We start from the raw sequence: 17361 nt of genomic DNA, 5'->3' as shown, positions 1-17361 counted from the left end.
TTTTCTTCAAATTTTCTTAAATTAAATAGTGACAAAACTGAGGTTCTTCTCATTGGTACAAAATCAACATTATCCAAAACTGATCATTTTTCATTTGTTATTGATCATTCCGCTGTCTCCCCTTCCCCACAAGTTAAGAGTCTGGGTGTCATCCTTGACAGTACTTTATCCTTTCAGTCCCACATCAATAACATCTCCCGGTCAGCATATTTCCACTTGTGTAATATTAATCATATTCGCCCCTCCCTCACTCCCCACACCACTGCTATCCTTGTTCATAGTATTTTCACTTCTCGTCTCGATTATTGCAATTCCCTTTTCTTTGGTCTTTCTCGCAAATCTCTTTATAAGCTTCAACTGGTCCAGAATTCAGCTGCCTGCATTATTACTAGAACCCCCTCTATTCACCATATCACTCCCATTTTGCAGAAGCTTAACTGGCTTCCAGTTCAGTTCCGAATTCAATTCAAAATTCTCCTACTAACTTTTAAGGTTATCCACAACCTTTCCCCTCCATATCTGTCTGACCTCTTCAATGTTGCTATTCCCTCCCATACCCTTAGATCTTCTTCCTCCATCCACTTGACTGTCCCCTTCGTCCGTCTTACCACTATGAATGCTCTGCTCCCCAGCTTTGGAACTCACTACCACCTGAGTTTGGAAATATTGAATCATTTTCACTTTTCAAATCTAAACTTAAAACTCATTTGTTTAAGACTGATTTTTCTCTTTGATTACAATTGCTCTGTCTGATTTTTAGTTTTGTATTTTACTTTTGTTTATAATCTGTGTTTTGTCTATTGTTCTGTGTCCTTGAGTGTTTAGAAAGGCATCTACAAATAAATAAAATGTATTATTATTATTATTATTATTATTACTTGACGATCCCCAGTTCTTTTGAGAAAATGTTTTACAGACTGATGAGACAAAGCAGAACTTTTTAGGTTCCATTATGTCTGTCATTACTCAGACATAGAATTCTACAGTAAGAAAATTGTCCCAGCAGTCAAACATAATGGTGGTAGTGTGATGGTGTAGAGATACAGAGTCTGGATAACTTACACAAATTCTGGTATGTCTTATAAATAAATCTGGATACTTGTCAAGGAGATGAAGCATAACTGGGTCATAAAAAAAACAAATTCCAAACTCAAAATCAAGTTCACAGCAGAACAACCTGAAATGAAGCAAAATCAAAGTATTGGACCATCAAAGTTAAGACCTAAAACCAATTCAGATGTGGTGGCATTACCTTAAACAAGCTGTTAATTCTCAAACACCAACCAATATTTCTGAATTAAAGAGGTTCTGCTAGGAAGGGTGGCTAAAATTTCTCCACAGCGATGTAAAAGACAGGCATTATAGTTCAAGGGAAGATTTTACGTACAAGGAAACAATACTTAATACAGTGCCAGATGTTAATGTATAACTTTGTTCATTCAACAAATAAGAAAAATAAAATTATATTTTTGTTCTCTTGGGCATCCTTGAGCTAATATTAAATTTTGGTTGAAGAACTGAAGACACTTGGTTTCAAAAACCATGACAATAGAGAAAATAACTGGGGGGATGCTCTTTCACAGTATTGTAAATAATTAAGGTAACAATTTTTTTGGTTCTTTATGGCTACGGATTGGAATTAGCAGTTTTACTAAATTGATGAATTTTTTTTAGATACAATATTTGTAGGGAACTAAAGCTTTTGGCATCATAAAAGAAGAGTGCCTATATATCATACTGAATACAAAAAATACAATTAGACATTGAAATCATGCAACTGGCCAAATAAAATGAAGGATGAAAAATGCAAGGGGCAGTTGGCATTTTCTACCTGACAGGCACTGCAAACACATTCTTTAGCTGTTGTAAAGGTATAAGTTCAAGTTGAGAATATATTTCTAAAAACTGATTTTCAAATGTGCCCTTAAAGAGATGAAGTAGCACCCTGTTAAAATACACTCCTGTGCTTTAGTCCATTTTCCCAAGACAAAGCTCATTTTCCTGATGGTATTACTGTAAAATCTAATCTAACATGCTTAGGAACATACTTTTCATTATGCTACAAGCATTTTACTCTTTGAAATGCCCAGGTCATCTTATAACTGTCAGCATTACCTGGAGTATCAGTGCACAATTAAAGCCATCAGAGCTGGTATTCCCCTTTAAAGGAAGAGGTGATTTAAAGCCCCACCTGCTGACCCCCCCTTTCAGACATGGATCCAACCCTTACCTATTGAGGTGTGGAGGATCTGGTCACAACAACGCGGCCCAGATAGCTGAGATCAATCAAAAACAAAGCAGTTAAGGGCTACAGGAGTTATTACATTGATGAGTTGCCTTAATTAAGCAGATGAAGACATTGTGACTGAGAAGTGACAAGTTTTTTTTTTCTTTAATCTCCCCATCAGGTTTTCTTTTATTGTCCTGGGGAATGTTTCTCTTACGTAAAAAGAAAAATGAAGGAGTTAATGAAGGAATTAACTGTTCACCACACAAAACACTCTATATATAGTGTGTTTAATATACTTAAATATATACAGTGTACATATATATAAATATATATATATATATACAATTATATTTATACTGTATATACATACACAAACTATATATTGTATATACAATTCATATATTGTATGTATATATGTGTATATACACACTATATATGTATGTGTGTGTGTGTGAGTGTACACAGTGTCATATTTAGAAATACACAGTAAAATGTAAAAAAAGGCGAGAAAGGAACAGTTAAATAGTTAATTACATTCAAAGATAATGGGAACTAAGTGAACTACAATTATATATACCCAGCTGAAATTATTTGTATAATACAAATGTTTGTAAAAGTGGAAAACAAACCTTCATAGTAATATAAGGAATAATTCACAAATGTTTACCACAGACATATTTTGAAGGATGGTATTGTAGACCACATTTGCTGAGATTTCACAGCTTCCTATCATAAATCACCTTATACAGTTAAATTCCCCTTTTATTTATTGCATGCTCTACAAAAAAAAGAAATCTGTAGATTTTAAGACTGATAAAAATAATTTAGTGTGCACTTTATTTCTTTTAATTAAACATAAATACCATGTTGACTAAAAAGTGCTTTGAAATATCCCAAACTAACTAAACAAAACTTTTTTAGGAAAAAAAAAAAAAAAACATAACTATCATGGATAAAAGGTGTTTAAAAATATCCCAAACTAACTAAACAAACCTTTTTAGGAAAAAAATATAAAGTATTGCATCACAGTTCTTTTGGAGCTGGGTATTTATTCGCTTATCTGTTAAGCTGATTTTTTCACATTTTGCTATTTTTATGTTACACAGTTCTCACCTTTTAATTTAAGTTTTGCTAAATGACACACACACACATACTTAGATAAAAGTTTATGTTATATGAGAAACTTAATAGTTGTCTCTGACAGAAAGTATAATGCTTTGAAATGCTTTGTTTTTCTTTATTCAAACTAGTAAGAAGTAGCATTAGCATTAAAAGTAAAACTAAATTTCATGCAAGACTATGCTAAACATCATATACTTTCACTTGAAAACTGCTATGTTTTACCATGGGTGCATGTGTGTATATAAAGCTATATAATAACAAGTTTGCACAGGTATATAGTATATGTAAGTGTATGTAATGTATGAAGGGACATACTGTATTAAACGTAGAATTACTGTTTCATTTGTATGATGTGTACTATAATGTTTTGTGAAATAATACATAGTCATGCTTGTTTATTATTTTTGCAGGGAAAGGAATACAGCCCGTTGTTTTTTTTTTTTGTTTTTGTTTATTTGGTTTTGGTTAATTATATTTAAAGAAGAACATTCCACACAATACAATATGTTCTTTCTAGTAACAGTCAAAAGCAAATAGGGGTTAGGTTTATAAACGTTTAAGTAGCTATAATTGTTCTTATTTAGCTGTTTTTAAGTACAGAGAAGGAAAGGAAGATAGCATATGAATTTTTGGACTACCATTCAAAAGATTACTTTTGAGAGGTGTGTGATACCTTCTGATAACAAGCATAAACTTACCAGTGTGTGAATGTGTCCGTACTGTATGTCTATATATCCACAATATGTTTATATGTGAATGCAAGGTTTCAGAAAGGTTTGCAAATTTAATAAAAAATGTTTTCCTATCAAACTCCAGAATTTGGTCAGGTGTATCCTGTTCACTTTAATTTGTCCTTGAGATGGGTCTAAAACTTTATCAGAATTAATGTATGATAAGGTTAATTTAATGGTCATCATTTAGAAAGGTACACACCTGTGCATGTAAGGTCCCATATTTCACACTTCATGTCAGGATAAAAACCAAGCTATGAAGTCCAAGTAACTCAATGTATACCTCTACAATAAAATTATAGTGAGGCATAGATCAGAACAAGGGTTTAAAACCATTTCTAAAGCTTTAATTCTTTCCAGGAGCACAGTGGCCTCAATAACTGTAACAAGAAAGAAGTTTGCAGCCACTGGGACTCATCCTGGGCAAGAAGGGCCTAGGTCACGGAGGTCATAAAGAACCCAATGTAGACTTGAGCACAGTTTCTGAAGTCTTCTGCTGAGAAGGACAACCATCTCAGCAGCCCTCCATTAATCTACCATTTATGGAAAAAGATTCTGTGGCCCGATGAGACAAAAATGTTGAACTCTTTGGACAGAACTCCAACTCATCACCTGTCTAATACATTGCCTATGATGAAGCATGGTGGTGGGAACGTCATGGTGTTCTGGGAGCTTCTGAGTGGCAGGGACAATGATTCTGGTCAGAATTGAGGAAAGGATGAAGGCAGCCAAAGAAAGAGACGTCCTTGAAGAAAACCTGTTCCAGAGTGCATGTGACCCCAGACAGGGGGGATGATTTACCTTCAGCATGACAATGACCCAAAGGATACAGCCAAGGCAATAGTGGAATGACTTCATGACAAGACTCTTGAGTTGTTCACCCAAAGTTCCATAGAACATCTGTGGAGAGACCTAAAATGGTAGTTTTAAGATGATTCCCATCCAATCCAACAGAGCTTTGGAGGATCTTCTATTAAGAACAGGATAAACTGCCCAAATCCAAGTTTGCAAAAATTGATTGAGACTTACCAAGTAGACTCTTTGCTAAAGAGGCTTATACAGAGGGCAGAGTTAAGGGTCTGAAATCTTAAATAAATAAAAGCTTTCAGTTTATAATTTTTAATATTTTGCAAACCTTTCTGAACACATGTCTTCAGTTTGTCATTATGGGTTATTGAATGTAGACTGATGAGCAAAATGGCAAATTTATTCATTTAAAATGAAATGTTGAATGTGAAAGCTCCCGAATACTTTCTGAATTTTATATATATATATATATATATATATATATATATATATATATATATATATATATATATATATATATATATATATACTGTATATACAGGATATATCCTTTCCATGTCAAAATGGGTTTACCTGTCAGTACTCCTGGTTTTCTCATACATCCCCAAAATGCATATGTTAGGTATTGGTGATTCTATTTTGACATTGGTTCTTTGTGAGTATATGAATGTGTATTTGTGAGTAAGCCCTGCAATGGACTGCCACACTATTCTGGGCTGGTTCCTTCCTCATGCCCAAAGCTGGGATAGCATCTGTCCTACAATGACCTTAAATAGGGTTAAGTAGTTTAAAAATGTTAAGTTGTAAGAAAATACAAAGCTGTTTTGCATTTATAGCAGTTGGTTAAATGGTGGCTCAGTAGTTGGCACTGACACCCCACAGTACCTACATACAGGGATTAAATACTGTCAGGTCAATAAGTTTAGTTTGCATGTTCATGCAAAATCCACTTATTTTCTTTTGGGTACTGTGGTTCTTCACTCATATCTCAAAATCATGTGGGTTAAATGGGATGGTGAATATAAATTTGCCTGGTATAAGTGAGTGAGGAAGTAGTTGTACTGCAATGAAGTGGTGCTCCTGCCTAACTTAAAATTAAAACAACTTAAATTGCCTTCCAACTTCCTGTAAGATATGATGTACTCTATATAGCTTTGCTGTGCATTCCTTTAAAAAGTTAACTTCTGCTATGGATGGATTTACTGTATATTTATTTATATATTTCATTATTTATTCTGGGAAGTCATTTACTCTACCTGTTAAATCCAGTTAAAGTATCATAAATAGTCAGAGCCAAGGTAGGAACCAACCCAGAATATATATATAATGGTCATATTTGCATTAAGGGCAGCACACATAATCAAAATGTTCATATATACAAATTAATAAATGTACATTTTTAAACATGAAAAATACAAGTTTTGTGACAACTCACTCAACATAAAGAGTATACATGATATATAGTGGGTACTGTCTGTAAATTTTTGTTTTAATTTATAAGAAATGTTACTGAAAGTAAAAAGTAAACAAAAATATGGATGTGAAATATTGAAATTAGAAGAGCCTAATTTTCTCTTTATATGACAAACTATGTTAGCATATGGAAACTACAAGCAGTATTCATGAGGTCATTCTTTAATGTCATTGTAAAGCAGGTGGCGGTGACAGACAAATATTTTATCTGCCAAAAATGATGGAAAGAAACAAGAAACGTGATTACTTCTTTGTTTACTCCTACTACTGTATATCTGCATTGGTAGCCAAAATATATCATTGGGTTGAAAAACATTCACATGAAAACAGTTGTTCTGAAACAAATTACTTTGTATAATGAAAGAGTTCACAGAAATGCTGCAGTGAACCTTGGAAAACAAATGTACATTTTGAGAAAAACAGAGGCTGTGATGGTGGAATGTAGTATGTTCACTTCTTCCCCAATTACTTATCGGATTTTTAAGGCTTCCCTCTCTTTTTACTGCATTGGCCTGTTAACCCTTAAATTAAAGGTGGCAGATTACATAGTGTTTAAAAATGTTTTTTTCAATATGATATCAATCAAGCTTTAAAAAAGTTAATACATATATCTGTCAATGGGTCTTATGAAATATTTGCATGGACTGCTTTGAACAAGCTTTATAAGAATAATTTTCATTCGTGATGTCTGAAACTTTCAAATTTTAACCTTACATGAGGTTTCAGATGCTGTGTTCCGCATTTAACCAGAGGAGTGTTGACTTATCACTATAAAGAAATAAAGGTTTCTTTCTAAATAAGCTACAAAGGTTTCTGTCCAAATAATATACACGATTAAAATAATTTTCATAGTGGTGCAATAGGCAAAGCTGACCATAAACTATTTATATTGTAAGGCTGGGGCTACCTTATATTTAAGTTTACTTCCAAAGCTATCAACAAGGAAGATATTTTTGAAACAAGGCACTTTTCATTTCTGCATTACCTAGCTAAAATATATGTGTTACTTTTAATGATGGATTAAACACATCATGAGTAGAATTAGGTGTATGTACATTTCTTTAATACCAAAATCATTGTGGTCTCCAAGATTTTTGAATGTATGGTTGCTCAGCTGTAATTAACATGTTGTCTGGATATGGTTGACAGTTTTTCTAAAATAAATTATAGTTACTTGTCCTATGATTCTCTAATCCAGGGACTGTGAAACTCAGATCTAGGAGAATCGCAGTGTCTGTAGGTTTTCACTTCAGCCACTTTCTTAATTAGTAAGCAATTACTTCTGCTAAAGAAAAATAAATGCCTTAATTTTAACTGAATTGTTGTTGTTGTTTTTTCTTTAAACAGCAGTCAAACAATAATGCCATGCAAAGCAAGCCAACAAATAGCCAGTTAGCTCTTTTCCTGTAGTGCTCCAAACAGTTTCATAATTAAATGTGAATTCTTGCTTAAACACATCCTTAGGGTGTGCATGGTGTTTTCATGTTCTTACTATATAGTCTGAACTGATTGGAATCATTGAGTGTAATTAACTATGGATGCATTATGCTTCTTTCAACACAGAATACTGGAAATGTATAAATAAAACTTCTCAATTACTAAAAATGTTTAGTCATTTAAGTGCTGTGGAGTAAATAACATCAATTTCCTTTATTAATCCTCACCTGAGGCCGGCCCCAGAGATTTCAATCTATTAGCGCAAGCTGTTACACCACCAGATCACACTACATAAAATACTAACCAAACACTTCATTTATATATTTCTTTTACCTGATTGCATCCAGAATACCCTTTTGCGACTGAGCCCTGCAACATTTGCTTTTGTCTTACATCCAGTGCTGCTGGGATAACCAATTGTGCTATCTTTGCCTATTAAATGGAACAACTGCTGTAAATTTACCCATCAGCGAATGCAGGATTAAAGGTATACATATAAATTTTGCTCTGTTTTGAAAATTCATTGCACACTATGAACATGTTTGACCTCTCCTTTAATTGCTGTTGCTACACAAATGGAGTACATATATGCACAATGATACCAAAAGTACAAGTAATGCCTTTGAAAAATAATGCAATACTTTTGTGAAATAATGCAATATTGACTTCAAAATAACACAATGTGGTGGAAATAAGATTCTGAAACATTGGACACATTGGTGCAACTGGGATCAAATTAGCTGTCAATTTGTTGGCTCATTTTGCATCTTATATTGCTTGGATTAAGATTTCTTAATCTTCAAAAGCAAGTCAGTTAGGATTAAAGCAAAAGACATTTGTTTCTTTAGCAGCAGTAATTGACTACCAATAAAGAAAATTGGCTGAAATGAAAAACTGATGCCATGACAGGCTTCTAGAATCTGAGTTTGACAACCCTGATATGGTCTGTGGGGTTATAAATACAGTCACTGTATTTATAGATTCCACTGATGCTTCTGAACACTTAAAGTAGAAGCTGCTTGTCTTTTAAAATGTGGAAATCGTAATGAAATGGTATCTTGAACAACTGCTCACAAAATATTGAGGATGCCCGATGTGAAAAATCAACATCAGGAGTATACAGAACACATTTTATGTCTGGGAGTTTTACTCTTTTAGTTTTGGGCAGGTTTTGTTTAAACATGACAGGAAGCAGTGTATGATTTACTTCAATAAGAAATGTATATAATTTGTGTCGCTATTATTAATTATAAGTGAAATGCATGCATTTTTGTTTTATCTTAATCTACTTGTTTGTTAAGATTTCCTCATGACCAGTTTCTAATATATCACTAATGGTCAATTGTGACTGTTATAAAAGATAGAAGGCCTTCACTACAATTTACTTACTCAAGTAAGGCTATGTGTTAAAAAGTAAATGAGTTGTTTTTTCTCTCTTGTATTGTATGAAGCTATTTTCTTATTTTTAATATCTTATGTAAGTTTGAGGCTCGGTTTAGACTAGGATGTTTGAGGTGTTCAATTATTTTTTTCCAATTACCCTTTGTAATTTGGATTCATTTTAATTTTTCTGAACATCAGGAAAATATACAGAGGGTATATTCATATTTTAATCAAATTTCCAGATTTTGTTTATAAGAGGTCATATTCAAGCCTCAAAAGCATGTGACTTATAAAAAAAAAAAAGGAATGGCAAATATATACTTATCTTTACTGCCAAAATCTCAAAAGTGATCCTGAAAAGACAGCACCCCTTCTGTTATTACAATATAAAATTATTTAAATTATTCTATGTGTAACAATACACAGTCTGGCTGTTACAAATACAGTATCAACATAAACAGCCATTCAAGCAAGTAGGGTAATATAAATACCCAGCAAGCTAGATACACAAAGCTGATGTCACTTATTATGCCCAAGTAATTTTACTACTTCTTGCTTTGACACCTCTTATGTGAGCTTTTGTGAAATAAACACTGACTAGAATTCTTGGTTATGAGCATGATTAACTATTATTAAAATGTACCTTAAATTTATATTTGTATAAAGTGGCTAATACTTATTTAGAATAAAAATATTTCTTTCTTTTCATGACACTTTTTCAGTGTAATCAAGTATATAAACTTGTTGATGCTGCCCTCTGTTGACATTGTGTCTTCTGGCAAATAAAAACTAGACTTGATACCACAGGGTTACGGCTTCAGTATAGGCATGTCTCATTTTAAATATTGTTTGTTATATTATGAGGGGAGTGGGCTAACAAAGTTTGTCCTCTCCAAATTCTGAGGGGACAATGATGTCACATCCAGGTGTGAGTCTAACTCTATAATAAATAATATAATGTAACAGTTATATAAAAGCAGGTTAAGTATCCTAATTTTGCTCCCAGGATTTAGAAGTCATTTTTGCTGCCTGAGCTAAACTATTTCAGTCAGATGTCCTGCTAATTTACCATGCTGTGTAAATTCATTTTGTACCATCTGCCATCAGTATGGGTGGCTGGAATTTCTAGATAAAAATCCAACTGCTTCAGAGGCGCAAGACCTATAAGCACATATTAATGGAAAATAACTCAATCCAGTACACCCTTCTTCACCAACAGATACATAAAGTATTAATAATGTTTATTCTTTGAAAGGGAAAATGATTACTTTGCAGATGTTTTTTTTTTTTTATTTGCACTAATCAGTCTCCTATTTTTGTGAGCAGCATTTCAAGAGAAGGTGAGAATATAATAGTTTTATTATCTACTGCTACAAAGGTTAGCAAAACAGTACCTAACTGGAAGACTGAATGCACTATAGTGTATTTCATATGACAGACTTGTGAGTTATTTCAGAGGTATTGTTAAACAAAGCCTTGTGTGCACATAGGGTCAATTTTGAAAAACTGTCTTTAGAGCTTTTCTTCCCCATGGCAAAAATAAAGCTGCCATCCAAAAATGTAGCAGAAGACTGAAAGAAATCACTCAGCTTGGACTGTGTGCCTTTCTAAGACTCACTTTTTATTGCATATCCGAAAATGCTATTTATTTTGCACCTACCCTGAAGCTGAAAATTGTGGAGGTGAGGATTCTGAAGGAAGGATCTCCTCATCTGTTCTTCTCTGGGGTGGAATCTGCCCAAAAATGCTGCTGCTGCTCTCCATGGGAGGAGACGGAGACTGGGAGGGATAACTTGTGGCTGTTGTTGCAAAAGCAAGCTGTGGCCGGTAGCTAGGGCTGGCCCTCCTGCTGCCCGTCCCTTGGGCTGGAGAAGAGGAGGGTGATGACCTCCTGGAAAAACTGACAGATGCTGGGGGTTGCAGAGTGATTTCCGACATCTCTGGAGGGATGGAGGGCTGAATGAGACCAGGTCGTGGCCGGGGACGAGCAGCAAGCTCAGGAGAACCCTCATGAGAACTGAGAGGACTCTGAGTGAGGGGGGAAAGATGTGATGGCTGTAGGACAACCTGGTGTAAGCTTGGCTCAGCCCGGCGCATCAGCCTTGGGCTTTGCCGAGGCTTAGGCTCATACCACAGGGTGTCTAGGCCACCAAATGTGCTTGTGCTGCGTGGGCCTCCCATGTGGACTGCTGGATCAGGGTAAGGCAAAACTGGTACACCCATACCATGGCTGGTATGTCTTAGCTGCCCTTGACTCTTTGCCTCTTGCATAGGTAGATGCTTGACTATGAAGCTGGAGGGTTTAACCTTGCTTGGAGACTTGCCTGGTTGGCTCTTTGGAGCCTCCAACTGCAGCACACCAGGGTAAGGAACAATAGGGACTTGGAGAGAAGAAGGAGGGAAATTTCCTCTGGGAAAACCATGAACATGAGGAGGAGGTGGAGGGTCTGGCAGATCCCGACGAAGGTGATGGTGGTGTAGAGGAAGATGGGGATCAAACATCAAGGAATGTCCTTCAAGGCTTGCAATAGGAAAATCTGGACGTCTCCATAGTTCTGGGGAATGCCCGGAAGTAGGTGTGTGTGTCAGAGGCAGGGTGCTGCTGGAGGCAGTGTAGTGTGGCATCTCACCTTCCCCATTTTCTTCTGGGATAGTTGGATGCCCAAAAGGACCCTCTGGTAGAAGAGGTGGAGAAGACATCACTGAGCTCAATGGGCTGATATCAGGCATGTAGAAGGGTGGTGGGGGATCAGGATCCCCAGGACTGCCTATGTAGGTGTAGAACTGGCCATGCTGGAAGCCCCGGTGATGGGTTGGAGCCCTGATTTGTCCAGTAGCTTGTAGTCTGCTGCTCTCCATTAAGCTTATTCCTTCCATTGGCCTCTGTATCCTTGGGCTGTAGGCTGGAGGTTGAAGATAAGATTCTTGACTAGAAGAAAGAGGAGAGAGCTGAGATTTAAGAGCAGCCACAACTGGAGGCAAAGGTCCCATGTCATCATTCTCCTCATCTGACTGTCGAAATTCAGGGTACATATCTGACTCTTCCACAAAAGGGAACCCTTCGATTCTGCGGGGCTTAACAGCAGACTCAATATCAGAAGGTTCCATTACAAACCGGCCATCGGGCCCCCTGCTTATTAGTTCAATAGGTGTTGTTGCTTCCGCTTCAGCTTCGTGCTTTGAGACACTGTACTTCTTGCTGGTTATTGCTCTTTTGGTCTTCTTATAAAGTGAAAGCTCTCTTTCTTTGCTGGGGCTTAACATTTTTTTCACCTGTGGACTCTGTCCATCCTCAGAGGATTCTGATGGTGCTCTTAGAGTCCGAATGCTCTCTGGACTTACTTTACCAGAGGAAGATCTGTACAATAAAATAAAATGAGCAAGAAAACATGGCTTCTTAGTCATCAACAAAGGTTGGGTAATTGTTATTTTACTCAGCATAACATCAGCTTCCCGTGTTTGATTCATTAAAGATATACAGTTGAACAATTTTAACCTGGCAATCTTGGAGCCCTGCCATTATACAAATTCAGGATTCTGAATTAAACACAGCATCAAATAAATAATAATTAAATTTGCCACTTGATGAGACTACTTTTTAAAATAAAATATGTAAGCTAATAAAAGTAAATGTCAATCAACCTGTCACTGTTACATTAATAAAAAAAATTGTACATCTTCAAATCAAGTACAGCACAAGGCAGATACAAAATAAAGAACATCATTGTTGGCTTTACTGAATGTCAATTTTTAAAAATCTGTTCCAAACTGCTGACAATGGTAAACTTCTAAGTTCAGGTCAAATATGTTCAACTGTATATGTATCTGCTTGAGAGTGAAAGGAATGTAATGTTATCCACAGAATCTGCTTGCAAAATTTAAGCAATGTGGAAGCATACAGCAGTGAGGAAGCCATGATAAACATTCTGCATCATGCATGCACTTTCAAGTTTGCTTCTTTTTAATGTTGAATATGAGTTTTTCAACAGCCAGCAATGAAGGCATGTTAATAACCCTAATTCAGAAAAGGATTGTGAAGATTTGCTGAATGAAAAACAGTTTTACTTAATGATAAGCTGACCTTCGGTACATCTCTTTCTGTGTAAACTACTTTTCCATAAACTGCTTCTTCCTTGTGCTGCATTTTATTTGGCATTATATTTCCTAAATGATTAATTACCCTCTCGTATCAATGCCTCTTGTGTTAAAGTTGACAACTGAGATGAGATTAAAGTGTCTGTTAGTCAATTAAAGCGTGATCACAGAGTTGATACATAAGGGGAAAGAAGAAAAACCAGCAACTATTGGGAGCTTTCAGAACATTTTATTATTTTCAAAAACAAATTCTATACTGACTACACTGTTCATATCAGGTTTAGGAATGGTTCGTGTTTAATGAGTGTGTTAGGAATTCTCTTTTGGTAGAAAATGTTGGAATAATATGTAGAAATTAGATGTGCTAGGAAGAGAACTTAAAAAAGTATCTATCATCTGACAGAATGTTCCCCAAAAAAGAACCCCATTAAACTGACCTTTCCCTTGAATAAAATTTAATTAAAAAAACTACATTGAAAAAAATGATAATATACAGTATTTTGGTAACAAATTGCGCACCTTTGTTTTATCTTTAAGTCAATCATTGAGACACCACAACTGAGGATATGGTGGCATGTTTTAGTAAACAAATTCAATATAATCTGGGGCCTTTTATTTGTCTCTTTTGAAATGTTAAGTTTATTTAATTTTGATAAAATGGATTTCAGTTTGTTTTCATCTTTAATGCTGTTTCTAAAACTTTCAATACATTTACTCTTGGAGGATCCCTGTGGTGACTTGCTTTGTTCTATTTATTTCTCAGACACCAAAAGTATGTATTTAGTTTGCAAGAAATTTTGACTAAAGTGTAACAATGTTGTAGCCCTTAACATAAATGAGTCTAGTTCTATTCTTTAATAGTGTTGCCTTCACTTCCATTTCAGTTGTTTACTATTGTTTTCTGTATTGATTCAAAATATCCTGTTAACTGATAATAAATGAAGAATATAGTCAAGCGCAAATCATCATTAATCATAAACAGTAATATCTAACTTGTTATTTATATCATCACATGAAATGGAACTTAAAGAAGATAGCAACATCTTTGATTCACCTTAGTACTTTCCAATTCATAAAGCATACACATTTTTACAAAATTTCAACAAAAACATAATGTTGATTGTGCTACAACTCAGTTAACTGACATTTATGCAGTAACAGTTTCAATATAGCACTAAATATATGTAGTATCATCCATTGCTATTCTATGCAACATGTAATATCTAAAACAGATGTACTTCAATCCCCAGGAAACCATTGCAGCTCCTTTCTTTTTAACTGAAATGAGGCAGCATTTGACCCATTTTGATCACTGCCGACTACTGGCCTGAAATGCTTGAAAGCATTTTAAAAGTGAATGCTAAAAGTCCTTTATAAAGTAATTCAGTCCCATAAAGTTACTTATCTTTAAAACGTCAGTTTATTGTGAAATTTGAACAGATTCAAAGACTTGCACATTTTCCCTATTAATTTAAAGTAAACTTTTCTTGAAAAAAACTTCAACAATATGTTTCCTATTTAAAATAGTACAAAAACTTTATTTGTGCCTACATACTTCAGAAATGCAGATGTATATAATGATATTAAATATATGCAGTACAATGTCTAGTGTTGTCAGTCATAAGCTAATCCCTGACATTCTGATGATTTACTGACCAGAATGGACACTAATGCAGGGACACCATTTTACGTGACACATTGACCAAATCCAACTGTCATCTTAGGTCACATCTAGCACACAGAGTTAATTTTTCATGCTATGCAAAATGCTATTTGGTACCCAGATTACCTACAGTATATGCCATTGATCTCATTATGAGGCCAGCTGAGCACATCTGGGGTTACTGAAAAGCTTGCCTTTCAGTGCTGATTTTCATTTAATTTCTAACCATTGTTAAAATTATCCTTCAGCAGCAGGAAGCCAACAGCATAAACTGATTTTTTACAAGATATCTTCCTGGTCCATTGAAAAAATATTTTCCACTTGCCAGGGCTAAAGGTTATCATTGCTTTCCTAGCACACAGCTTTGTCATGTGAAATTAAAATTTGTAGAAGTGGAAAGAGTACATCATATTATTTGAATAAAGCCATAAGACATTTCTGTGTCTATTTTTCTTGAAAAAGGTAAACTCCTATACTCAGCATACATTACACATGAAAAGCAACCCTCAACAGAACAAATTATACACATAAATGGAAGAACAGTTAATATTTTTTCAAACTCTAATATGTCTGTAATTGTTCTGGTGCACTGTATAAATTCATCCTGCATATTATGCTTTCCTTGGCACTAATATCTATTAATACACCTATTCATACTTGTGTTCCATTCTGTGTATTGTATTGACTCCCCTTCTTTTTGACACCCAACCTACCTAAAAATGGGTCTCTCTTTGCCTTTCCCAAGGTTTCTTCCATATTTTTCCCTACAAGGGTTTATTTGGGAGTTTTTCCTTATCTTCTTACAGAGTCACGGCTGGAGGGACTGTCAAGAGGCAAGGTCTGTTAAAGTCCATTACAGCACTTCTTGTGTGATTTTGGGCTATACACAAATAAATTATATTGCATTGTATTGTATATTTAAATATGCAACTACTTCAATCCTCATCAGTCTGCTATTAGTGAATATTGAATTTTGTAAATAAAGCAAATAATGCAAGTATCTCTAAACCATAACTGTGGACATTAATTTAATAGGAAATGTTGAAGTAAAAAATATTTTCTTCTGATGTGTTTTTAAAAGATTACAATACAACCAATAATAAGATACTTGTATAGAAACCAATTTTTAAATTTCTTTTGATGTGTAAATTAACTTTTAGTGTTAGTCAAATTAACCAAAATATATAATTTCTCTCTCCATTCTGAATTGTTGTAGTCATAAATAAATGATTCTTGAATAAGTTACAAACACATTTGCCTTCATTCATTCTTTCTTTAATTGTTTTGCCTGGGATAATGAATTGCATCTCTTATCATTGCTCTTAAACTATAAGTGCATAGCCCCTACACAAGGTGTGCTCTCCACTGCTGATGCTTTTAAATCAGTTACAGATTTTATTTCCTCTCAATAATGACTTATTTTAGTTTGTAATCTGTAAATACTACTATTACTTCTAATATTAAATGGTGTAGGTCTGTAAGTTGCAACTGCTGAATGGTGCTGTGTGAGGTAATTGTGATAAACTATTTGGTAACACTTTAATTTAGGCACACAAAAATGCATCTATTACTCATTTACTTCCATGTAACAAGATCTTAACTGAGGCTTCTTTTGTTCTTCATAACACTTACAAATCATCAATGGATGGGTTATTCATCTGTGTGCAGTGTGGCATATTGAAACATAGTAAAATTACTTGTTAATGTGAAGGATTCACATGTTTTATACTAAATATGTAATATCATGAGAAATGTGTTTCAGTTAAGCCACATCGGACCACTCCAAAGTGAAGTTTTGTTATTAGGACACATTGCAGAGATGAATAAACACTTTACTGATGCTTTGTACAGCAAATATTGTAAAGACCCAAAGAAGCCTTGGTTAAGGTCTTGTTACATAATAGTAAATGAGCAATAGATGCATTTCTGCAGTAACTAAACTAAAGTGTTACCAATTCATAATATTGTTAGTAGGCAGGTTTAAAGAGTATTACTATCCAAAGTGAAAGCTACAAATTTAAATGATAAACAACATTTTTACAACTCTAGTAAGACAACACACAAAAAGACTTCTAAATAAAAAGGAATTAAAGGATGAATGTTGAAACATAAGTCAGATTGGAAATCCTGTTTGCACATGGAGATAACAGGCTCAAGGCAAATAAAAAAAAATTCCATGAAGCCTAAGCATAATTTATGCTGAGATGAAGTTCACAAATTTCAGCTAACTTTGTAGCTTTGTGGGCACTGGGCAGTCTAATGGTCTGGAATCCCTACAGATTTTATTTTTTTCTCCAGCTGTCTGGAGTTTTTTTTTTTTTTGTTTTTTTCTGTCTACCCTGGCCATTGGACCGTACTCTTATTCTATGTTAATTAATGTTGACTTATTTTATTTTCTTACTGTGTCTTTTATTTTTCTA

At 34.6% G+C, this 17361-nt stretch overlaps 1 protein-coding gene across 7 annotated transcripts in view; it reads right to left on the bottom strand.

Annotated features, from left to right (window-relative positions):
- Positions 1 to 17361, bottom strand: part of igsf9ba (immunoglobulin superfamily, member 9Ba) — a 300170-nt gene that overhangs the window by 39413 nt on the left and 243396 nt on the right. For 6 of the 7 annotated variants that reach the window (XM_039764160.1, XM_039764162.1, XM_039764161.1 and 3 more), the window contains one exon: positions 10844 to 12541. In XM_039764160.1, coding sequence (XP_039620094.1) covers positions 10844 to 12541 — 1698 coding nt within the window. Of the gene's footprint in view, positions 1 to 2230; positions 2277 to 10843; positions 12542 to 17361 lie in introns of all 7 variants that reach the window. The other variant, XM_039764167.1, reaches the window with a different exon arrangement.

The sequence above is a fragment of the Polypterus senegalus genome, chromosome 9, assembly GCF_016835505.1.
Source record: "Polypterus senegalus isolate Bchr_013 chromosome 9, ASM1683550v1, whole genome shotgun sequence".
Classification (NCBI taxonomy): Eukaryota; Metazoa; Chordata; class Cladistia; order Polypteriformes; family Polypteridae; genus Polypterus; species Polypterus senegalus.
Note: the sequence above shows the minus strand (reverse complement) of the source record. Positions and strands in the feature narration are given on the sequence as shown.